Source organism: Maylandia zebra, linkage group LG3 (genome assembly GCF_041146795.1).
Source record: "Maylandia zebra isolate NMK-2024a linkage group LG3, Mzebra_GT3a, whole genome shotgun sequence".
In the NCBI taxonomy this organism is placed as follows: domain Eukaryota; kingdom Metazoa; phylum Chordata; class Actinopteri; order Cichliformes; family Cichlidae; genus Maylandia; species Maylandia zebra.
This window is the reverse complement of record NC_135169.1, coordinates 26,434,303-26,459,134: the sequence shown is the minus strand read 5'-3', so window position 1 is coordinate 26,459,134 and position 24,832 is coordinate 26,434,303. Positions and strand designations below refer to the sequence as shown.

Below are 24,832 nucleotides of genomic sequence, written 5' to 3'. Positions count from 1 at the left end.
TAGCTGTTCTTTATTCTGAGCTTAAACCTATAAAAGATAAACAGCGAGACCGTTTACATTTTGTCTTTAAGTCTGATCTTTTGTCATATAATGATGAATAAAACGTTCTCTTTTTGTAGTTTTAAGAAAATGAAATTTTAATTTTGGTGTTATTTTAATCTTAGTCTGTTTGGAGTGACTGAGAACATCTGCACACATCTGTCACACATACCACATCCCTGCTTATGTTTGCTTATGTAAACCCTACCCTCATAAATTTGCACCAGCTACATTATATAAGTGCATGATGTCAGTGTCCCTGGTATTCAAATATGTATTGCAGAACACAGATTGATAAAAACCTTATCATCCTCAAAGTTCATTCACATGCATTGAAATAGAAACACATAAATTTAGCAACCTCTCTCAAACGAGTTTGACCCAGCTGTCCTTGTGTTACCGTCACGTGGGCCGTGTATGGCGCCTCTGTGCTCACATTAGACACAGAAGGAAAAAAAAATGTGTTTGTCTTTGTAATAAGAAAGGACTTTCTCTGAACATACTGGACACATCATGTGACATTTAGACTGGATAAGAGAGGCAAAGAGGGTGAGATGAAGCAAATGGGGTGGACGCTGCATGGACTGTGACTCCCTCTCCCGCCCTCACTGCTCTCCCTCTCCAGGGATCAGGCCCTGACTATATAACAGAGAGACGAGCCCTCCTGAAATCCCCTAAGTCAGGCTCACTTGAAAAGACTTATAGGTTCCAGATTCACTTCTTCTCACTTCTGGAAGTTGGCAGGGGTGCTTGAGACCTCCACAAAGTCTTGGAAATCAGGGAAGCCTCCAGGTTGAGGCTGAGCAACGTAGCCAAAGAGAAAGAAAGGACGATAAAAGCAAAGAATCTCCGTAGACTTACCAGCAAACACCCCGGTCCACTGGAAAGATGCAGAAGACAGGCTTCTTCACCCAAAAGAAAGCAGCAGCAGCACTGTGCATTGTCCTGTTAATGGTGGCTCAACAGGTGAGTGGAGTAAATTTAGTAATAACCACAGATGTGGTGTTAAATTTACCCTGTTCATTCTGCCCTGTCATCAGGAAACACCCATAACCTGATTATGACTATAATTGTAATCCTGGGCAATTAGAACATGTAACTTTTGTTTCTATTCAATTGTTTTTCCAAGTGAGGAAAAACAAATCAGCTTAAAGTCCAATTTGCCTTTCTTTAAAGGATAGAGTGATAAGTTTGTTAGACTATGGTTACATTAATAACCCTCTAATGTATTCATCTCTTATAAGTCTACCAGCAGCATCTTTCACTTCCATTAGTTTTGGATCTAAACCCTTTTTGTGAAAGCCTGCTTTGAATTTTCCCACTTTTCACATCAGGCATAAACTCATATTTTCCTCTGTGGAGTGTCCATAGTTAAGAACTAAAGTGTAACTGAAAGGGTTTTCTCTCCTGCTGGTTGTGTTTGATCCTCTCTTTCTCTTGCTTCTGCCTTATTTGACTTCCTGTCAGAAAAAAAAAAAGAGTTTTTCCTCCCCACGGTCACCAACACCAATGTCTTCAGTGTTCATATGAAGTCACTGAGTCACTAAATAGTTGATGAAGCTTATATCTTCCCAGTGCTTTGAGTCAGAATACACTGGACTACATCAGCATCAGTCATCAGTGTGGTTCCTTTTAACGAAGATGTGCATACCTTTCTGTCCCATCTGTATTCCAGGTGTGTGCAGGTCCTTTGGTTTCACAGGATCAGTCCAGCTTCCTCCAGAGTGCAGATCTAAGGGGGTCAGATGTCGTCCACGCTCCGAGGAGGATAGCCCGGATGACCCCACTGTGGCGGATCATGAACAGTAAACCCTTCGGAGCATACTGCCAAAACAACTATGAATGCTCCACAGGCCTCTGCAGGTAACTGTGCTGGCAGAATTGTTAATGTAGAAAGAAAAAAGGAAATGTGGAGATTTTTGTTAAGTTCAGAAAATCCACTGGGCTGGTAAATCCTGCAAAATGAAACAGCTCTTTTCTATGGCAGCTTGTATCTGCCACTCAATATATTTGTATTTTTTCCCTCAAAATTTCAAAATGTTATTTTTAATAACACGAACACTTAAATACACCTGATTGGAAATTTTGGCAGAAATAAGCTTTGATACTTTGTTAACATCTGCTTGTGTTTTGTTTTAGGGCAGGACACTGCTCCACGATGAACCATTCGGCATCGCAGCCGGTGAACTATTAGCCGTCCGAGGACACAACCAGCATGTTCATCCTGACGGGTTCTGATAACTGGGAGATCAGCTTACCCAGGCTTCTTCTTCTTCTTTTACTTCTTCATTTTAAATCAGAATTTGTATTTATTTTCCAGTAAAATTATATCTAAACAATTTTTAAATGCACCTGTCAGGCAGCTACTGCCCCACCTGATGCATTTCTAATTGGGAATTGTCAGGCCTTTCAAACCTTAAGCATTTGATGACAGTTTAACCACACAGAAAGTTGTATTTCTGCAACTATTGAGCTTTTTTTTTTGTTATTATCTCTGTGTCCTACTAGTTACCCTGGCTTTGAACTTATCCCACAGCTGATATAACGGCGCTCGATAACAGCGTTTCATTTAAAACCCGTTCCTTCAGAAATATCATAAAACAGTGAAACATTTTTAAAGGACATTTGTAATTCTGTAACTGAGCAGATGCGTAGTCTCCACATTTTTATGACTGAGATGTAATTGGTCGTGTTTTCTAGGGTGTGATAAACTCAGATTTTTAATGATACGACTTTATCAGAAGTAAATGTAACAACTAGCTGTGCCTTCTACAAACTCCTCACCCTTACTTTTTTTTTTAATACTCGCAGTCATAATTTCTGTCCCCTTAATAATTGGACCAGCCTAGTTTAGTCCAAGGTTAAATTAAAAGGTAAAATGTAAATGAAGGATAAACCAATAGAGAACAAATGACATGGAGCTGACCTTTGATCACTTCTTACTGTTGGGCATTTTACATAAAGCAAAGTTTTAGAAATCTTAAAAATATGAATGAATATGAATATGAATGAAGTTGCGGAAATGACATAAAAGGTGATGGTATAAAAACTGAGAAGAGGTGGAGCAATGTTGTTATGGATTTAAGATAAAAGTTATTTAAAGTACACTCAGGTTCTTGACAAAAGGTTCAAACACAGTTGGATTAACTAACAGTATCTGTAATGCTGATTCTGGTATTTTATTTATTTTATCTTTTTTTTAAATGTCAAAATGTGCCCATTTTCATTTACTATTTTAAACTCAGTTTAGGATATTTCACTTTTTTGTTTTGTCCCATAACCGTTTGGGTTTTTTGTTTTGTTGTTTTTAAAAAAAAGGATTTAAAGCAGGAACGTTATGACATCTACATGCTCAAACAATTTTAAATCTGCAAAGTCTCAAAGTCGAGCTACCTGATGGGCTGAGTGTACAAATACTGGGAACAGATTCCTCACTATGAGCTGCACAGCCTTGTTTTTTATTTGCACATCTATGAAATCCTGAAATTTAAGAGGAGGTTGCAGCTTTAGCTTCAACTCACCTGCAGTTTACTTCATGCACACAGCAGGTGCTTGCTGATATTTTGTACACTCAGGTTGCACTTTTAAACCCAAATTATCTTTGTACTGTGTATTGCTTACTGTACTGTTTTACTTGCATCTGAAGGGCCGGAGATGAAGTGAAATAAAAGCATCGGACAAAAGAATCAGTGACTCAAACGTGGACTTTTGTACGCCGTTGCTTCGTGTCTTCTCATATACCTTTCACCTGGGACATAATGTGGACAAAGCTGACATTTGAATCCAAGGTAAACAAATGAATCTGCTGCCAGCGTTCAAAAGTCAAACAGCTGCTGGTGCACAGATATTCAGTCTTTCACAACAAGAGAAGCCAGCCAAGCGTGTGAGTGGGTGCAGGAGATAAGTCGTGTTCATTTAAGAGGAATGACGCCTCCTGAAGGAGTTTTCCACATCTTAAGAAAATCTGCAGAGTCATCAGAAATGTCTGTTTGCATGTTTGTCTGCACATTCCTGCTGAATTCACTGACAAGAAAACAGAATAGATGGTAATCCAAACTCTTATTTGTCTTTGTAAAAAGTGCAAGTACAGGTACTGGATCCAAGTCCTTTAACAAGGATTACCTTACCTTTTCAGACATTTTGTTTGACCTTTACTGTTTCGATAGGAGTTAAGAAGGGAAGGAGCAACTAAGTGGTGATAATACACTTGATTAAGCATTTGTCAGAAAGACTGAGCACCGCTATAAAAATCAGAACTTCTGGAAGTTTCCTCGCCTGGAACATTCAAGTGTGTTTTAACACCATGATGCAATTTCACAAACTGTGCAACATCTCGGACTCTACAGGCTTCAGTTAGTTAAAAGTTAAAGTTCATGACAGTATTGTTAGAAAAAGATTGAATAAGTATGATTTGTGTAGAAGGGTTGCGAGGAGAAAGCCTCTTCTCTCTAAACAAGGCAGCAAGGTTCAAGTTTACAAAACCGCATCTGAACAAATCAGAAGACTTCTGAAACAATGTCATTTGAATGATGATGGCTGTAGCCCAGGTGGTGGAACAGGTTGCCTACTAATCGGAAGGTTGGTGGTTTGATCCTTGTCTGCTCCCGTCTGCAAGCCAAATATCCTTGGGCAAGATACTAACCCCAAGTTACTCTCCGATTCATCCATTGGAATATAAATGGGTGAAATCTGTGTAAACCGACTTGACTGCTCAGAGTAGAAAAGCACCATATAAGAACCATGATACCAAAGTATTCTAGAGTCAAATGTGAGGCCATCTGTCTGACAACGTCCCAAGCAAATCTACAACAGGATGGCTGAAAAAGAAAAGACAGTGGTGCAAAGTCCAGACACCAACCTGTGCATTAACAAATGTCCACACACCTCAATGTGCAGAAGCAATGCTGTAAAGAAGAGTGAGACAAAACTTCTCCAAAGGTGAGAGACTGAAGAAGTCATGCAGAAAACGATGGCAATGCCAAAAAGTGGTTCTACAAGCTACTGAATAAAGCGGCATATTCAGCTTTTGTCACAGGACTGTATAAAAGATGGATGTAGGTATCGTGACATCATCCACTGGGTTGGGAAGTCTGAAACTGAAGAAAAGTAATTTGTCAGTCACAAGTTTTTATCCTGGATAATCCTCCTATTAGACTCTTAAAAACAACCAAAATTTACAAAATGGACTTCATGCTTTGAGAACGTCGTGAAATAAGTGAATAAATCAACCAGGCAGAGGTCTACTCAGGGTCAGCAACCAAGACGCTTACAAAAAAAGTGTGGAGAGTGGAAACCCAGCGTTGACTTTGTCCATCTTTGTCCATGACTGATGTTCATTGGTGCAGTGTTGGAGTGTTGGCCATATAGAGTGCAGTATGAGCCATAAAATTGTGCTCACTGGGGTAAATTTGTGTGATTAAATCCTATAACTGGGTATGTTTGTTGATACTGCCAGAATACGACATCTGAGTTGTTTTAGAAACAGACTCCATCAAACAGATTGCTGGCACATGAGTGTAACACTTACAGCTGAAATGTATTCATGTTTTTGGCAAACAATAAAGAACAAGAGAATTTATCACTAAGTATTGGCATCAAGTTTTTTCAAATCACATCTGGTTTCGCTGTGTTTAATTAATCACATAATTCAGTGAGCAAGCTGAACAGATGACTAAGATGGAGAAAAGAAAAAAAAAAAAGTGGTTTACGTGAAATAGAAACTTTCACTGACCATAATTTGCTTAACCACAGAGACAGATTCATGCCTGGCATTGGACAAGTAATCATTGGTCTGCATGTTCAGGCCTGCCGAATGCAGTCCCTGTTTATCCTTGTACGTTTGCTTTCCACATACATGTAACCAGCCACACTTTGAACTGTTTTTGTTTTGTTTTTTTAAAGTTCAGCAGCACTTAACATACTTAATTTATCTGATTGAATATTTTCTCTTTTGAGGCCATTTTATTTCAGGTAAAAAAACCCCCAAGATCCTGTGCTTAAACCATTTATAACTCTTCTCAAATTAACTAAACCTTTCAGCAGAATTTGAAGAACTTACATCAGTGATGTTATGGTTATGTCTGTGGTTTCTAATTCACTACATTCACTCACCTGATACCTTTTTTGGTATACCTTATTAGTTTTTGGTTGGATGCCCCTTTTTGCTTTAATTCTTGGTGACACCGATTCATTAAGGTACTGAAACTCCTCAGAGATTTTGGTCCATATTGAAAGGACAGTATCGCACAGATACTGGCTGGACATCCACGATGTGAATCTTTGGTCTCACCACATCCCAAATGTGCCCGGTGACTGTGGAGGCCATTTGAGTACAGAACTTGAAACTAGTTTGAGATTATCTGAGTTTTGTGACACTGTGTTATCCTGCTGGAAGCATCTATCAGGAGGTGGTCATGGACATGGTCAGCAGCAATACTTGGGCTATGGTGTTGAAAAGATGCTAAGGAGCCATAAATATTCCACACCACCACAAGCAGTTCTGCATTTGGCTAGGGTCAGTGTCACTACTGGTAGCATGAGGCGATATATGGACCCTACAGTGGGTGCACAGATAGTCCAACTCCTTGACGATGGCACATCAACACATGCCTTTGCCAGTGTCTCCAAGCAAACTCTGAGGAGCATGGAGGAGATTCCAGGAGACAGACAGGTACTCTAGGAGAACTGGACAATGACAAAGAAAGTACTTAACCCATCAGCAGGACCGGTATCTGCTCCATTGTGCAAGGAGGAACAGGGTAAGTACTGCCAGAGCTACAAAATGACCTCCAGCAGGACACGCGTGTGAATGATTTTGATTGTTTGGTCAGAAACACGAGTTCATGAGGGTGGCCTGAAGGCTCTGTGTCCTCTTGCGGGCCCTGACCTCACTGCTGGTCAACGTGGAGTTCGATCTGCCACTCAGTACATTACGTTTTAGTCCATCCGACGGTGCCAGGTTGCACCTCAGACTGTCCAGGAGCTCGGTGATGTCCTGGTCCAGATCTGGGAGAATCCTCCATGATACCAGCTGTCATCTCAGGAGCATTCCCTGACATTGTCAGGGGTGCAAATAGGCATGTTGACCATACAAGCTACTGAGTACCCCTAATTACATTTAATAAGAATGGACTAAGCCTGCCTCGTTATTTATACACTTTGATTTTTTGAGGTGTCTTTGAATTCAGCCCTCACAGTTTGGTTATTTAATTGCCACTAAACTTCTTGGCATCCTTTCAATTTCAACACTTCCTTACTGCTTCCCTGTTCCTTTATTTTTTGGTTTGAGCAGCATATTCATATATATGAAGTTAAACCAACAAAGCACATGTAACAGGTCTGAAAGTTCAGGCAACTGTAAGATGGAGAGAGCACTTTGAAAAGTTTAAAAAGACCTACTCAGTAACATGACTGATTAAAAACACTCATAACTGATTTTGATTATTTTATTACAGAATTAGTTTCAAAAACAAAAAAACAGTCAACCACCGGCTTGCTCATCGATACTCGTTCTGATACGATCGGCTGTAGTTCACGTGGAGTGTGCTGGAACGCCACAAAATGACTGACGTCAGCTGATTACTGGACATTTAAACAGGAGGCACGATCAGGCATGTTCTTCAATAACCTTAATAATTTATTCCAACAGACAAAATGTGTTCAAGTTTAACTGCAATTAATCTAAAAACAGAAACAAAATTACAGTTTCAGCAATCAGATGAGAAGATTAAGGCAAAGAAACGCATTAATACACTACACGCTGAAGAAAACGTTCTGAGAAATTAATTCAGTTCATTTATAGCTTTAAATAAAACAGCACTCCTGAAGTTTCAGTCACACAAACTTCTAGACTCAAAATACAACCATGTTAAGGCATCATGGCCTCTTTAAGACACCTACCTACAGGAGCTGACTTCAATTAACGGTTTAGACCTAAAAAAATAAATACTACTTTTTTGTTTGCTTTCCATTTGTAATACACCGTACAAGCACACAGGACTGGAGGTATACGAAGACGGGTGAGTCTTAGAGGTTGAGCGACCAGGTGAGGTAATAAATTAGGAAACGTTAGAAGATTAATTTGAAATTTACGAACTTCATGTTTAAGTTACGCAGGTAACAGTGGTTGGAGGTGAAAATGTTTAAGGTAGTGATGAGCGCAAGAAAAAAAAAAGGGAAAACTGTATTTTCTGGCCATGTTGATTATAGCTGGGATACATTTACATTCATTTCCACAGAGTGAATTAGTATATTTGGCTCATTTTCCCCATAAATAGATGAAAAAATGAGCAGGGGATGGAAATTAACTGCTTTAACTCATCCCCCCTTTGAGAACTACTACGGATGACCCTCGTTTCTCTTGTCTAAACTTAGTTTCTGTCATATTTCCTTCAGAACAAAATGACTGGGTGTGCATCAGAAGGTATGGGTAGCTTACTAGAGCTACCTCTGGAAAACCAAATGTGCATTAATCCGCAGCTGAAAATCGTTCCCAACAAAAAGATGCATTATTTACCACAGTTTTAGTAACATTTGCTAATAACTATAACTATGATATTTTAGGAAATGTATTTAAATATCTGGCCAATGTTTATTTTGCATTAACACTGAAAGTTTAAGTACGGTGCACAAATTTTAAGCTTATGAAACAAGAAATTTTGAACTAGTGGATGATGTGAATTTATACTAGTTAAAATACTTCAGCTCTGGCAAGGGGTTAATCAAAATTGCTGATTTCAAATTTCACATTTACGCTTCCTCCTCCTAACGTGTGCCATTAGAAGTGAATATCTGTGGATTTCCATCACAGCTTTTTTCAGGTGAGTAACACGAGGCATTTGAACGCACTGCCAGACTTAAAGTAGGGAACTGCTGGTGATTACTGAGAATAAAAGAAACACAGGAAGTCAGCACCCTGAAAAGAGGAACAGACGAGGCTAGCTAACGTGGCTGCTACAGTTTGTGCAGCATTCTGTTGCTTCGGTACGAGCAATGGTTGAAGACGACGAATATTCACGTAAAACTTGATCTATCATCTGCATTAACACACATGTGGTGACAACACGAAGCGAGGCTGTTACGTTAGTTTATGTAGTAAAAAAACAAACAAAAAAACCAAAAAAAATAACAACTAACTGTTGCACCATCTCGTCTTCTCACTGTACGGCACACGAGCCGCTGGGCAGGAAGTCCTGCACGTACACCGCCACAGCCTTTGTGAGGTAGGTCATGCTCCCGAAGCGTCCGCTGGGGGCGCTGTCATACAGCAGCCTGCATATTCCTGTGGACGGATCCCTCTCCAGGATGTGCTCCTCTGCACCAAGGTCCCTCTGCAGAACAATGGAAGAAGAACAACCTGCTTTAGCTGATGACAGGGATACGGACGCTGGAAGTTTAGAGCGACTGCTGACCTGGTCCTTGTCGAACATGTCGTTGCCCAGGTGGACGATCTTCTCCACGTGGATTATAGAGCCGATGCTCTGGATGTCCACGTCAGCCAACATGGTGAGGACCAAGATGGCCTCCACCAGCAGCTGTCGGTACTCGGGCTGAGGGACTCTGTTCAGGACAGTCTCCACATGGACAGAGAACTTTATCTCCCCTGGGGTCATCTGGTGGAAAGTTATAGTTTTTATTTTATGCGTAGTTTGTAAAATTATTTAGTTTTAAGGTTTTTCTGTTTAGTTTTTAAGTTTGGTTTCAGTTAGTTGGATAATTTCAGTTCTTTTTGTTTTTTATTTTATTTTTTATTACTGTAAAATATTGGATCAAATGTTTCGTTTTTATTCCTGGTTAACCAGGATGTTTTTTCACACCTAGTTTTAGTTTTGAATTTAATTTTAATGATCTTGGTGAGTAGATGAACAATAGATATGTCTGTAAAGAGAGTTTCTTTAAACTTTACAGATAAAAAAGGTGATTTTCTTGCATTTATGCATAGTTTAAAACCTCTAAATAGCTATCAATGGAACAAAAAATTACAACTTTAAATGATAAAATTGTAGAAACAATCTTAATTACTAGCAAATAACAGAACAGAGGTTTTTGCTTTTGGTTGTTTGACTGTGGCTGACCTGACCGACAACACTGCAGACTGATGAAAGTTTTACTTACATTTTGAGGGGGAAGTAAGCAGAAGAAGAGATAAGTAGGCTAACTACAATGAGACTCACATGTACAAGTAAAATGAACCAAAAATAAGCTAAAACTAAATATATTCAAACTTAAACAAGTGAAAAGATATTTCAACATATATTTTTGGCTTTCGTAAGTGGTCACAATATACAGGAGCGATAACCCTGATGCAAATATACAAAGCACTAAATGCAGCTTCTCCTCACTGATTTTTATTATTAAATACTATTTTTTATGTTGTTTTAAGTTTATCATTCAAAGTTATAGTTTGTTTGTTTTGTTCTATTCACAGCTTTATGAAGGTTTTAAACTAAAGTGTAAATGCAAAAAAAAATATCACCTTTTTTAACTGTCGTTTCCAGATTTCAAGAGGATTCATTGTGCAACATCATTCAAATGTTTGCCGATCAAAGTATTAGTGTCTTAACAAAACGACACAATATATTACTCAGTATCGGTAAAAATCAGGATTAAATAGAGTCAAGGTTTTTCATGCAAAGTGTAGTAGCAGTAAAAAAAATGAAGGATTTTTAGGATTTTGATGTAATTTGGCAAATATCCCAGATTTTTCCCAAATACCCAACGTAGCATTTAAATGATAAGAAGACAGGTTTAAAAAAAAAAAAAAAAAATAGAAAATACTAAAGCAGTAAAATTTCTCTCTCAGTTTCATGTGAAGTGTGTAATCAGACATCACCTCTCTGGTGGTTGAAGATGGAAGAACAAAGCCCTCTATGGACAGACCGTGGCACTGCAAGAAGCACATCAGTATCACCACAACTACCACACAAGTCCAAGTGTGACAGAAACTTTTGGTTCATCTCGTCTTGTCACTTTACATTAAAGATGTTTTAAATTTAACCACATGAAGGCTCACAACAGGAAACAATAATTATACGACAGGTTTAAAATGTGGAATGCAAATGTTTACCAGTTAATCCAAGAAGTGAATAACATTAAAAAACACACTCATGAGTAAATATGCATCTGAGTCATAACTCACCTTCTGCAGGATCTTCCAGACTTTCTGGTAAAAGCCGACGGGCACTCGGTTCAGCGCCCCGTCCAGACGCCTCCTACGCAGCCACTGGCCGTGTCTGGTATCCTTAGCAACCGGAATCTTGTCCGGGATGTCGAAGGATTCCATGGACGGCAGCCGGAACCTCTGAACAGATGGGAAGAGAAAAGCGGAGTCACTCGCTGTAACTGCGTCTATTCTGGAAGAACAGCGCCCTCTTCTTGTTTTGAGGCACAGTGACACCAGCTGACTGCTAATCCACATCTGATGCAGTGGCTCATGTTAGAGGGCCACTACAGGAAAACAGAAGAAAACAAACAAACAAAAACACTAAGTAAAAACAAAAAGCGGGAGAATAAGGCTAAACTTTACCCCAGACTCGATGCTTTCTACGTCCGGTGACTGCATGCCCTGAGAGGCAGAGAATAAAACATAAAAGAGGAGAAAGGAAAAAGAAAGCAAACAAACAAACAAACAAAAAAAACTGACTTGAAAATAACTGAAGAATTAAGGATCGGTAAAAGCCAGCAAGCATGAATAAAACCAGGGCGTCAAGTGGGAGAAATTCTGTTAGAAAACCACGAATCACAGCACAGCTCCACCCAATCTGCATCATACTGTAACAGCTGGTTAAAGATCGGCGAGATCTTACTCACGAGACGGACCTGTGGGCTCCAAATATTTGAGGTTTTACAGAATCGACAACTGTGACATTTTCCTACAAAGCTTACTATAAATAATTCAGCTTAATTAACATAACTTTTCTTTTTCTTGTTTTAAATGGAGTAAAATTAAATTTACAGTCAACTCTGATTGGTCAGAGAAGCATTGGTTAATAATAATAATAATCACAATTATTGATTAATCAACAATAATTATTACTGATTAACAATTATTGGCAAATCAGTATCTGAAGCTGTGGTTAGCTGCTTAGATGATTACAATTGCAATGCAGTTTACTTGTTGAGCAGCCACACATTAGAGTGTTAATCACTCAAACCACCCTGAATGCTCAGTTATCAGACTTTAATGTCGTTATCACCGTCACCTTCAGGGTGGACGTCACAGATTGGTCGAGCTGAAAGGAAGAGAAGATCACAGATGGAGGCTTTAATTTAACTTCTGCCGAAACGTTTTCCATTCAGATTCCATGAGAGACGGGTCGAATCACCCACACCACCATCATTACCCCTCATAAGAGTGTGGCTGGTATCGTTTTCACCCTGTGAGTCTGATTTGGTTTTTAAGCATTACGGTAGGAATTGACTTGATCACACGGGGACAGAGGTTGCTAACTTTGTATCATAGTATAATTCCAGGTGTAGTTGAGCTCAAAGTAAAGGTTGAGTTTTAAGATGGGCGTGGCCTGATCAGAGTAAAGGATTCAATATAACAGACTCACACAGCTGTGAGCGATACAGCCACGGAAGTTCAGGTTTGTAGTCAACATGACGACAATGATAATAACCAGCCAAGGTTTGATTCAGTTTGATCAGAAACGACCTACAGCTCCACTTCATTTGAATGAAGTGTGAACTGAAAATTACAATTTCTAAATCTTCCTCACACTTTCTTTATCATCGTCACCTCAACTGAGTCGGTCAAAGACACGCTGCGGTCTGTCTGTAATAGACAAAAACACATTAAACAAAGGCCAGTTTTTAAATCTGCAACCCCAGCTTGCTCTTCCACAGCAAAGCCAAAAGCACATTCAAATCTTCCTCCTCAATACCCATGAAATCATCATCATCATCACGAGCAGAATTACAGCGGCTGCCTGAACCATCACAGCTTGTTGTTCCAGAGCTTTCAACTCTCTCTCACAGTCTTTATCCTCCGGGAGCGTTTATACAGTGTTTAAATCAACTTTAAATACAAATATATGGAGGGTCAGTGAATTTAGGGTAGTTGAGTGATATAATTCAGGCTAACATAATACAGCGACGTTGCAAATCTCATCTACAGATTAAGGATGAGAATTAATAGAAGTTTGTGATAAGGGTCATTCTGTGAGGTTAACACCTGCTGGTGGTTTAACAGATACACAAATAACGGCAGGAAGAAGTCACCCAAAATGGACACAATTATAGCAGGTGACTCAGGGGACCCGATCCACAGATCAATAGTTTGAATCATTTTATTACCAAAAAGTTCTGGTGTAACAAGTTTACAGTACACACCCTCAGTTTTAAAGCATCTACATTAAGGAATAGTGATATCAAACTCATCTCCCCTCATGGGTTAACTGCAGCCCCATCTGAACTCATGCACAGCCCAACCACTGAAACCATTTCAAAGTCTATTTAAAGTTTATTTCTACTATGGGGTCCCCATTATTCATTTTTTGTTTTATGAGATGCTCTATAGTGGGAAATAAAATAAAAAAATCTCTCTCTCTCGATACACACACACACACACACACACACACACACACACACACACCTACCTTATCTGATAGCCTATAAAGTTTAGAGTTAAATGACTGATGTATTTTAGGTTATCTTAAGGAAAATAATGCATGTTCAAAAAATAAAATAACATTCATCAAGACTGGTGTCATTATGTGTACACTACAATTTAAGAATCATGGTAAAAAAAAATAATATAATTTTTGTCTAACCCAAAAAAACAAAACAAAATAGCCATAAGTTTCTTTTGACTTAAGGATGTTTTGTTAGCTACTCTCCAAAATGTTGACAAAACTCATCTAAAACCTTCATCATGATGAAGTCTGAGGAACGCAGCTGAAAGCTCTGGAGCAAATAAGCAGGCCTTGAGTTTTACAAATGAACAGCCTCCCTAATGATCGATCTGTTGATCTGATCGATCGGTGAGGTTTACACAGAAGGTGAATTAACAGCTACAGGTAAAAAAACAAAAATAAAACAACAACAACAAATGAACAGATGTCATCACTGTAATAGGTAATATTCTTTCATGTGATCATCACCTTAAGTGTGTCCATCATGGATAACCTGCGATCCACCTGCAACACAAGGACCAGGTCGTGAATGAACGACTGAGCTGTTCTAACAGACATAATGATTCAAATCGATCAATAGTCTCGATCTTAAAGCCGACAATTTCCCATCAACGAGCCACCGCTCTCCTTCAGCACATGCTTTCAGCTCTCTATGAATTACTTCATGTCCCACCAGCACCCTCTTCCAGGTGAATTAGCACCTCATTTAAATCATTAACATCACCTTGTTCAGATCCGTCAAAGACAACCTGTGCTCCAGCTGCAAAAACACAAAAGTCGAGTTTGCCAAAAAAGCTCAACAATTTCAAAATAAGAGCCTCTCCTGCCTCCATCTCCATCTCTGTTTAATGGGCTGCTGAGTCTACTCGTTTCATGACAGTCAAATGTTAAAGTTGACACAGTGTGTGTGTCTGAAGAAGCGCTTTAAGATGAGCTTCCTATGTGGAGCAAGGTAACTGTAACCTCACAGTCATGGCATCCTACCATTTTCATGTCGCTCTTCAGTTTGCTGATGCCGGCTCTCTCGCTTTTAGTGGCTCCCACATTCCCGAGATGATGGATCGAGATGGCAGGACTGACGCCGGCATCCATCTCCCGAACTGTGTGGAGGGTTGAGGAAGAAGAAACAAGCAGCACAGGCACAGAGAGAAAATAAATGGGAGTAAAGGTCAAACGGTGAACGTGTGGATTTTTGTTTAAAATCAAGTCTGGGAAAACAGATTAGGACAATGATATCAATAACAAGAATAAACAATCTAGAGAGGTCTTCTCTAGCAGTTAGTGGAACATCATGCGTGCAATGTTACAGTTTCTCTGTGGAAATATGAGGCCTGTCAGTGGCTTACTTATTAAAAACTGTTGCCCACCCTTCTTCCACAGCATATTGAAACAGATTACTTTGGCTACACTCTTGTCAAAAGATTTCTCTTTTCATGTGACGACTGCCCCACCCAATCAGAAAGCTTCACCGTCATTGCAGATGAAGCAGCAGTGACTGCATCAGAGTTGCAGCATATGACTGGTTCTCGTGTTACATGAGGTAAGAGGTCTCACCACTGCGCTCCACTCCAAACTCCTTCCCGCTGAGGATGTGATGGAGCAAGTTCTTCAGTTCAGACGGACTCAGACTCATCAGGGTCTCTGTGGCCTCCTCTCCTGTTTTCACAAACGCAAAGACAAACATGACACCTGAAGCCCGTACTATGAAGAAAGATTACTGTGGAGCTTTAAGTCAGAGTTTCTCTTCCCATGAAACAGACTCTTATCTGGCTAAATCACCATGGTAACTTATGCTGAACACATAACTTGGTTAATACATTACAACAAAAACCTTGAAGATAAAGTTTACAAGAGTGAAAGAAGACTTCATTAAGATTTCATTTCCCACACATTTCTTTTCTTAGCCTTACATCAAGCCAAAGAGGCCAAAGAAACTATTTGGAGGGAAAGCCAAGGAAAACATTTTACGATTGGAGGCAATATTTCACATTTAACTCGCATCAACAAATTAATCAGTTTAATAAGATCTGTGACTGTGTTTACAGAATGTTGATGATGCACTGCTTGGATACGTTTGGGGTGTTTTGTTGTATATATGTGCTTTTATGTCCCGGGGCTACAGTTGTAAATTAGCAGTTCTGTTAAAAGCCAACACGTAGTTCATCCTTGTTCAATTTACAAATACATGGTTTGTAACATTTAGGCTGAATGTGATCTTTGGTTTGTTACTCCACTATAGGCATAAAGTCACAATGAGAGACATGGATTTTTAGTAACAAACTTGAGTAATTTACTTCTTAAAGCCCAGCTTTAAACCACCTTCCCGTCTTACCTGAGCAGCCGAGTGACTGAGCCAGCTCGGTGGCCATCACCTGGATGATGAGACCGATTCTCAGCCTGAACATCTCGCTGAACAGCCCGGGCTGAGTCCTGATGCTCATAGCCAGGTACACCATGATCTCCTGGTGGAAAGACATTTAAAGGATGAAGGACAGAGAGAGGAGAAGGTTTTAAACACATGATTGTGGAGGAGGTAACTCACCTGTGTGAGAATGGCAACACTGATGTTGTTTTCACTGGCCTCGTCGATAAGATTCGCCAGCTGGTCCGGCGGTATCGGAGCCGTGATGGTTTTCTCTCTCGGCTCAGGAGGGAGTCCGATCGTCAGGTGCTTCTGGTGGGCCAGCAAATCAGAGCAGGCCTACCGAGAGAGACCACAACCAATTAGGAAAGAGCAGGAAAAGTTAAGGGCTTGCTGGTGGGAGATCTAATGCAGCATGGAGTCAACTGATAGCAGAGGGTTGGCATTTCAGAGGTATTTCACTCCAACTTCAGGAGCTTTTCTTTAAACCTTCTTAGAAGTTTTTAATTTAACCACAAACTGTGGTCAACTCATTTCAAGCTTTTCGGACTCTGTGACTCGCTACATGTGAAGGTAAGAGATGAATGACTGAAGATTTAAAGGCACACGTAGAGTTCAAATCTGTGCCAATAATGAACAATGAACCCACCAGTTGTTCATATAGATTTTAGTTTTACATTATTTTTTACTTTACTTAAAACTGTAGCTTCAGGACTTTTTTCATAATCATGGCTAAAACAGAAGATTCACTAGTAACGTCACACCTGACCACACAGCTTCTGTACGCTGCCCTGTTATCTATAGCTGCACCGTACCGAGTCGAGCTCCTCCACCTTCTTCCTCAGCATGCCAGAGATCATCCTGATGAGACCCCAGTGTTTCAGTTCACCTGCCTTCTCATAAAGATCAGTCAGCAGAGACCTCACAGTGGAGCCTTTACCATGCACACCCGTGTCCCAGTCCATACCCCTGACAAAGGAAAGACAGCAAGGGCTTTTCATTCTTTTCAACGCCGTTTTGACATGTCACAGCAGCACAGTCTGAATCAGGAGCGCTTAATGACTCAACTGTGGAGTCAAGTTCAGATACTTCTTCCAGATCCTGAGACTCACACTGATGAGCTAGCTTGATTGGTTGACTGTTTGCATGATGCAGCACAAAATAAGCCAGCCAAAGACGCAGCCGTACACAGAAACAAGCCAGCCAAGCAACAACAAGACTTCACTGTCTGTAAATATCTGTCAAAACTATGACTAAAAATTATTTATTAAACAGTTTTTTTATGTGTAAAACACAAAGAAAACAAAAAGTAAACAAACTGCACTATTTTGCTTCCACGTCAAGGCGGCGACCTCCGCTCAGCACAGCTAAAAATACAGAGCGCTACAAGTTGGCCAGTCAGCCGATGACCTTTAGACTTTAGTTCGTTGTTTCTTGTAAATCTTTAGAGTCTTCCAATGAGCTGTAAGTGAGCGTGTCACCATTACTAAATCACAATCATTCAAAAGGAAAAAATGTAAATGTTGGGCTTTAACCTGGTTTTTCACATTTACGAGGAGATATTGAAATAGACAGTTTTGTTTTAATCCTTCTATTCTGTAAACATCCATCAACTGCTGGGCTGCCGGTGTCTGGGAATACACGCTTCCCTAGCAACCAGTGGTTGCCGGGGGTAGCTGACGAGTCTCTAGGCTTTTGTGACTGAGGCTTTAATATTTTAATACCAAAATTAAGTTTGCTGCAGTTCCTGCTTTTTCGCATCACCTTCGTTGTGTTTCATATCTGTTTTAATAAAAATCATGGTGATGTCAAACACACCCAGCCTCATGTTTCTCACTTGTCTTTGTAGAGGATGTAAAGTATATCAGCCTGGTCCTGCAGAGACTGTGTGTCTTTCAGCAGCTGGGCCAAAGCGTTGTAGTCGATGGCTCCGCTGGCATCTCTGGGAATGCCACTCTGTGTTGTGACCCCTGCCTCAGGACCCTGGAGTGAAAACACAGAGAGACCGAGGAGTCTGCAAGTGAGCAAAGAGCTGACATCAGAGGAGAGAAAAGAAAGAAAGGAAGAAGAACCTGAACGTCTGGTGATGCAGGAGAGTCTGTAAGATTCAGGTTGAGCGTCGGCTGAGGAGAACGAAACAATTTGCTCGGCAGGTACATGTTGACATCTGAGGGGGAAAAATAGAAAACAACGTTTTATTATTAAATTTGTGATTTAGTCGAGTTTGTCAGTCGGAGACGAAGCGCCGACTCACTTTGTATGTTGAGGTCCTGAGCTTTGTTCATCAGAGTCACCATCTCTTTGGTTTTGGTGGCCGCAGCCTTGAATCTGCTGAGACCTCCCACCGGACGCTTGGGCTTCTTGGGGGCAGAGTGGGCCAACAGGTGGTCAAGGTACTGCGCGAGGTCGTCATCCTCTGTAGGGAGGGACCAAGAGAACAAAACAAAGCGATGAAGGAGGGTGGGATGAGGAGAAGAACAGAAATGTGGAGAGGGAAAGGAGGAAAAATGAACACGCAGAAAGAGATCATTTACTCACCGCTCTTTTTTGTACAGACAAGTGTTAAAACTGAGTTTCCTTCTAAACTTCATAAAGTACTAAAAAGAAATAAGATCTGAAAACCATTTTTCATTTTATGCTAATTTATAAACTTTGAACTTGCAGCTTTTAAAGGGTTTGCTCACTCAAATCTCACAAAAACAAAACTTATTGAGTATCTGAGAAAAAAAGATCTTCGTTCATTTCAGGTGGTTTACAACAAAATTAATATTGCTTTACAGAAATTTCTGTTTTTCCGAGGAACAAATTGCAAATATTCATAAACACCATTAAACGTGACAATTGTGTGTAATAATTATAATGGCTTTTGTGGGTGAGGCTTTGGGGTGAACTGACCCTTTAAACTGAAGACTTTATTGGTCACAGCCATGCTAGCAAATTGTGATGCATTTAGGGACCAACGGGCTGTCTGTAAACAGGCGTTTAAGGCAAATCTAACCAGCTGTGCGTGAACACAAACAACACAACCAGAAACTGAGAATGTTTTCATTCTTCCACTCGTGTTAAGATTTTGAGGCGTTTTAAATGCACCACAGTCAAAAATACACTTTTATTTTTTAAAGAGGACCCATTATCTTTATTTCCATATTGTCATTTTTCAATCATGGACTCTCTACAGCAGCAGTTCTGAAGCAAGTCATTTTAGCTCCTTCCTAACTTTCGTCTGATTGGCTGCAACGCTTAAACCAAGCGTGGGGAACTCCAGGCCTCAAGGGCCAGTGTCCTGCAGGTTTTAGATCTCATCCTGGGTCAGCACACCTGAATCAAATGATTAGTTCATTACTAGGCATCTGGAGAACTTCAAGACATGTTGAGGAGGTCATTTAGCCATTTAAATCAGCTGCTTTGGATCAAGGACACATCTAAAACCTGCAGGACCCAGGAAGATCCCATCTGCCAGTGGGCGGAGCTTCTGTGCTGTAATTCCCATATAGGTATATATTTTTTTTATTTTCTCACTTAATGCATAGCCAAGCAGAGCAGAAAAATAAAGAAAAACTGCCTGAAAATGCTTTGTTTTAAATATTTTTAAAGTTTTAAATTGAGTGTTCAGATTGAACTCTGGCTTGAAAGGATCATTAAATCTGAGCGTCTTTTTTTCTCGTTGACTGCAAATGATTTTACAATTTTATTGTTTTACAAGCATTAATATCCGGTTCTAAAACAGAGCTAATGATTTTACTTGAGGATTTATACTAAATCTGAATATAGAGTACAGTTAAATCTGGTTTTTATTTTCCCTCTTTCAAACCAATAAACACCAGTTATCGACTCACACTGAGCCATTAGATCCTCCTCTGTCCCAATGATAGACACAGGAGGATAGGCTTTCTTTCCAGCCTTCAAAAAGGCTAAACTTTACTGATATAGTAGCTTTTACCCCGCATGCATACATTCATTTATTCAGTGCTTTTACTCGACTACTGTTCAGCACTACTTTCATATTTGCCCTTCCTTTGTAACATTGCATTTATCCATGTCTGTGATTGGTCAGACGATCATTAAAGAACTTGGCAGCAATGTTTAAAAAGTGCAGTAAAAGAAAAACAAAACATTTTAATTACTTGTATATTTGCAGACCTCATTACCAAGCTTTCCTGTGTTAAATATGAGCATCAACAAACTGACTGTACATCAAGTATATGACATAAAATAAGGAAAAGCATTAGAGGTCCACTTTACGGTCCATTACAATTCAAGTTTTGAGTTATTTTATGTAATAATTTAGAGCAAAAGAAGAAAAATATTCCAAGTTGCCCAACAAGGCACCCAAAGCCCCGAGTGGAAGAACTCTGATACACAGGGATGATGGGTGATGATGATAGGATGAAACAGGAAGTGTTGATTAATGAAGTCATGGGTATTTGATTTTAGATTTCACAATGAGATGGCATGAGGGGAAAAAAGAAATAAAATGTAGATGCACAGATGCAACTCAAAAATCAGCCAATGTTAAAAGAAAAACTGTCAACTTAAAGAAACTGTAAGTCTGCTAACAGCTGCTGGGGTCTGTGACTGTGAGTATTTTCAGGAATGATCAAACCAACCCAGGAAAAGAAAAATGAGCTGTCAGTGTGAGCTCCGGCTTTAAAAACGTGAATCCTGGTGTCACCATTCCTTCTCCATCCTCCATCCACGCTGTGTTTTTCTTACCAGCATCATAATGCAACTCATGCACGTATCCATCGCCGTAACGCTCATCATCATCACCATCATACTCTTCGTCGTGGCGGCCCATGCTGCCAGAAGCCTTACCGTCCAGGAAGCTGAGGTGAGCACAACAGGAAGTGGTCAGGAACTCCGACAGCTTCCCCGTCTGGATCCTAAAGACGAAGAACAGAAGAGGAGGGGATGATTATGAGAACTGGGAAACATTAATAAGCAGTTTGATGCATTTTAATGACAAATCTTGGCAATTAATCAATAAAAGAGGATTTTAAATTGTCTCTACAGTGCAGGAAAAACTAATAAAGTCTTTAATTGGACACGCAAAGAAAGACAAAATAAATAAAACAAAACAGAACTTATTACAAGTTGTCAGATGTAAGAATTCAAATTTAATGCAAAAAAGAAATTGACCTTGCTCCTCCGTAATATCCGTCCTGTAATTTCTTGAGTGTTGCCAGAACTGCAGGGTCCAGGTCTGAGTGATCTTCAGCTGAAGCACAAACATAAGATGAAAACATGCAAGCACAGAAAATGTAAAAACAGAAAATACTTTTTTTTTCAATATTTAAAGATTTCCTTTCAAACTCTCTCTACCATTAATAATGCAGGTGCTTCATTTAATAAATAAGATGTATTTGGACATTTAGCAGAAAAGGTCTTCTCACTCACTCAGCATCGTCTGTGAAATGGGAAAAGTGACAGTCGGTCTTCCCGTCATCCTCCATCTGCATGAGAGGTAGGCGATTTCTGTCCTCAGCATCTCCACGATCATTTTATTATCCAGAGCCAAATAGAACTGCTGATGGTCAATGAACTGAAACAGAGGAAAATATGTTTACTTAAGTTTATTTAAGTCACCAGATTTCCCTTCACCAGAAGGGAATTTGGGTGGTCTGCAAATCTCATTTCTCATTTTGACACAGATTTTATTCACAGTATATGATCAAAAAGAACAACAATGGTGTGTAAATGTCTGGGAGCTGCTGGACTTTTGGGAGAGGAATACTGTCCCCATGTTTTGGCACAGATGGTTTCGCCTTCCCTGATGGAGCTTTAACCTGCACGTGTGGATGACACAGTGAAGATGAAGGACCTCCAGTATTGACTGTTGGCCTTTGTCTGCTGCACAGAGATCTCTCCAGATTACCTGAATTCTTTTAGGATATTCAGTACTGAAGATGATAAGACATTCAAAGCCTTCATAATTTAATGGCGGGAAACATTACAAATGTGGAACAGCTTCAGTAGACAGTGATGAACTTCTGCACATCTTTGCCTCTCTAAGACGCTCTTTTTAAACCCACTCATGTTACTAACTTGTGGCCAATGAACCTCATTAGTTGCAAAATGTTCCTCCAGCTGTTTCTTTTCACTTTTCCAGCCTTGTGTCGCTCCTATAAGCTTTTTTTGCACTGTGAACAAGCCAATATTATCCATGAGACAGTAAAACAGTCTGATCCAATATGGTGTCCTACGGTGGCCGGGTGCACCCAGGACAGGCTGCCAGACTGTCTCAGGACATTCACACCTATGGACATCGTTAATTAATCTAACCCCACTAACTGCATGTCTGTGGACTGTGGGAGGAAGTCGGAATACCTGGAGAGAGAACGGGGGACAGGCTCCAACCAGATGGTGGATTCAAACCCAGGACCTTCATGCGTGCCACCATTAAAATAAAAAGTGAGCTGCATGTTATTCTGATGTTTTCTGTAGTTTTTTCTAACCTGAGGTGTGAATGTGAACATGGTGTTCCTGATGATGTAGAACTTGGAGGTTCCCAGCACTCCTATCCTCCTGTAGGGGCGTCCTGTCAGCCCCAGCCTCGGGTTACGACCTGAAACAAAAAAAAAAAAATAAGCAGTTAAACTTTTGATTTCATGAACCCCCCCCTGATAAAAATCTACGCTCTACTCTTTGGCTTTTTTTGTGTCCTTCAGATATGATGTTTTGTGAAGTTAGTCAGTCTCATCTAATTTAGGAAGTACCGTCATAACTTTACTGCAGACGCTGCTGGACTAAAAAGCATCAACCCTGAACAGCAAACACTTCCATCCCAGACAAAATAATGCTGAATTTGAATTAATTTGATTTAAAAGATTCAAATAGTCAAGAAAAATCCCGGGTTCAGATCACAGACAGTCTATGAACGATAAATGTCGTCATCGTGACATCACCCGCTGGTTTGTGATTAACTTTGAAGCCTTGAGCTCAGCGTTTTGGCCGCCAACATCGTTTTTTGTTGTTGGTGGTTTTTAAATCATAAGCGATAAGCAGGCAATGCCTCACATTCACACGGTAACGACGGCTCAATCATAAGGTATGCTTGTCCTAAAGTATCTCTCTCTTTTTTTAATGGTTTATTTGACTGTAAAACGGACCATTATGTATAAAACTAACATGTTGTAAAAGAAAAAAAAAATCATGTGACTAAGACTATAATATTATCATTATCATAAGTGTTTACTGAGGTCATGAATCTGTAGCAGGCTCTAGTCCATAACATTTGTGCCTGATGCATAAAATCTTGATGGGACAGATCAGGCTACAGCAGGGCGTTTGTACCAAGTCTGGCGTAGATATGGCTGAGGACTCTGGAGGGCTGCACGTGGATGGGGTGGATGTCCGCCACCGTCTCCACCTCTATCCCTTGCTTAAACAGCAGCTCTTTGATCTCCTCCGTCTCGGCCAGAATCGACACTGAAGGGGGAGAGACGCACATGAAACCATACAGATCACTCACATCACTCACATCTACTGCCCAGCCTGCATATTGAATTATCCTTGGGCAAAATGTGAGTGTGTGATGAGGTGGTTAAAAGAACTTAAGTAGTCCATTTAAAATAATTAACACTAATCTGGAGCTCAAAACGTCGTACTGGGACCTGGGCGGTTAACTCACCCTGTACGACCACGTCAGGCTTGGGGATGGTGGAGAAATGCCGGTTAAGAGGGTCAATTTCTCCAGGCGCCAGAAAACCCTGAAAAAAAAAACCCACCAAGTTTTCTTCGACTCTTACGGTATAACTTTGTTATTAACACTTATCTGAGCTGCAGAGCTACAGCTGGTCATTTGTTTATGTAGCAGCTCACCTCAGCTAACAGGTTTCCCAGGATGTACAGACTCTGCCCCCACCTCAGGGGTAATTTTCCCATCGGGATCCTCTCCACGGTGTGAGGGTTTATGTACTCCTCCTCCACCTGTTTGAATAAGCAAAAACGAGACAGGATAAAGACGTTTGAAAGGTCTGAACGAGTTTAAATATGGGGCATTAAAAGTCAGAGGTCATGAGGTCGTTTCTCCTCATTTATTGTTTTAATGGGCACGGGCGTATTGCATTTAAGAAAACACTTAAATCACTTCTGCTGTGAGTAAAGAGAAGCAGATTACAGTTTCTGTTTTTTTCTACAGAGGAACTAAAACACCTGAAGATGAGAACAGAGAACAGGTTGAAACAAGTGGACTTGAAACTGAGGCTACCCTCCACACTTACATGGATATTCCCACTTTTTGTATTTGTGTTAAAGACCCCGAGTCAAGATTGTGGCAAACTGACGTGTGACACAACGGCCTCGGTGCTGACAGCTGTGTACATGTAATCAGCATATGATCAATATCACAAAGGGTGTGTAACAATAAATGTACATATACGAGGAAACACTGGAAGGACTTCCTGAGGGCTTGATGCCAGTATAACCAGTACATCTATGTGACAACATCATTTACAAGCCAATCAGGAAAGCATTTGCGACCACATAATTCCAAAGCTACTAAGAGCTGACAAAGTTAGACACAGTTTATTGTTAGCTTAAATAACAACCAGCGTTTAAAGATGAACAGCCTTCAGGTTGTCAGTGATGAAAACTTCATTTAATGCAAACTGTTTTAAGCCTGCAGAAATAATAAACTGGCAACTGAATAGTATCTCTATGTTATCAATCTGAAAAGCCTGTCTGGATGCTCCCGAGATATTGCATTAACAAACATGAGTCCATGTTGCCCATCTGCCTGGCAGGGTGAAGACAATACCCCATCGGCCTTTTACGGCTGCAGGGTCAAAACTAAGAA

At 40.2% G+C, this 24,832-nt stretch overlaps 2 protein-coding genes across 17 annotated transcripts in view; one reads left to right on the top strand and one right to left on the bottom strand.

The window, feature by feature from the left end:
• The first annotated feature begins 601 nt into the window (after positions 1 to 601).
• leap2 (liver-expressed antimicrobial peptide 2) lies at positions 602 to 3,725 on the top strand. Its single transcript, XM_004573421.4, has 3 exons — positions 602 to 1,005; positions 1,715 to 1,902; positions 2,179 to 3,725. Exons 1-3 carry the CDS (start codon positions 928 to 930, stop codon positions 2,231 to 2,233), a joined length of 321 nt encoding a protein of 106 aa, XP_004573478.1. The 5' UTR covers positions 602 to 927; the 3' UTR covers positions 2,234 to 3,725.
• A 3,745-nt stretch (positions 3,726 to 7,470) lies between these two features.
• phka1a (phosphorylase kinase, alpha 1a (muscle)) overlaps positions 7,471 to 24,832 on the bottom strand; it is a 31,254-nt gene continuing 13,892 nt past the window's right edge. The window contains exons 12-35 of one of the 16 annotated variants that reach the window (XM_023154370.3): positions 23,857 to 23,964; positions 23,666 to 23,744; positions 23,329 to 23,463; positions 22,491 to 22,600; positions 21,433 to 21,577; positions 21,175 to 21,253; positions 20,749 to 20,918; positions 18,290 to 18,451; positions 18,108 to 18,202; positions 17,873 to 18,018; positions 16,851 to 17,004; positions 16,216 to 16,374; positions 16,006 to 16,135; positions 15,228 to 15,329; positions 14,658 to 14,773; positions 14,398 to 14,433; positions 14,142 to 14,177; positions 12,779 to 12,814; positions 12,240 to 12,269; positions 11,564 to 11,602; positions 11,177 to 11,338; positions 10,871 to 10,924; positions 9,450 to 9,650; positions 7,471 to 9,368 (exon numbers count right to left, since the gene is read on the bottom strand). In XM_023154370.3, coding sequence (XP_023010138.2) covers positions 9,195 to 9,368; positions 9,450 to 9,650; positions 10,871 to 10,924; positions 11,177 to 11,338; positions 11,564 to 11,602; positions 12,240 to 12,269; positions 12,779 to 12,814; positions 14,142 to 14,177; positions 14,398 to 14,433; positions 14,658 to 14,773; positions 15,228 to 15,329; positions 16,006 to 16,135; positions 16,216 to 16,374; positions 16,851 to 17,004; positions 17,873 to 18,018; positions 18,108 to 18,202; positions 18,290 to 18,451; positions 20,749 to 20,918; positions 21,175 to 21,253; positions 21,433 to 21,577; positions 22,491 to 22,600; positions 23,329 to 23,463; positions 23,666 to 23,744; positions 23,857 to 23,964 — 2,658 coding nt within the window. In that variant the 3' untranslated portion in view covers positions 7,471 to 9,194. Of the gene's footprint in view, positions 9,369 to 9,449; positions 9,651 to 10,870; positions 10,925 to 11,176; positions 11,339 to 11,563; positions 11,603 to 12,239; positions 12,270 to 12,758; positions 12,815 to 14,141; positions 14,178 to 14,397; positions 14,434 to 14,657; positions 14,774 to 15,227; positions 15,330 to 16,005; positions 16,136 to 16,215; positions 16,375 to 16,850; positions 17,005 to 17,872; positions 18,019 to 18,107; positions 18,203 to 18,289; positions 18,452 to 20,748; positions 20,919 to 21,174; positions 21,254 to 21,432; positions 21,578 to 22,490; positions 22,601 to 23,328; positions 23,464 to 23,665; positions 23,745 to 23,856; positions 23,965 to 24,832 lie in introns of those variants that run through there. The other 15 variants (XM_023154372.3, XM_004573408.5, XM_004573409.5 and 12 more) reach the window with 15 other exon arrangements.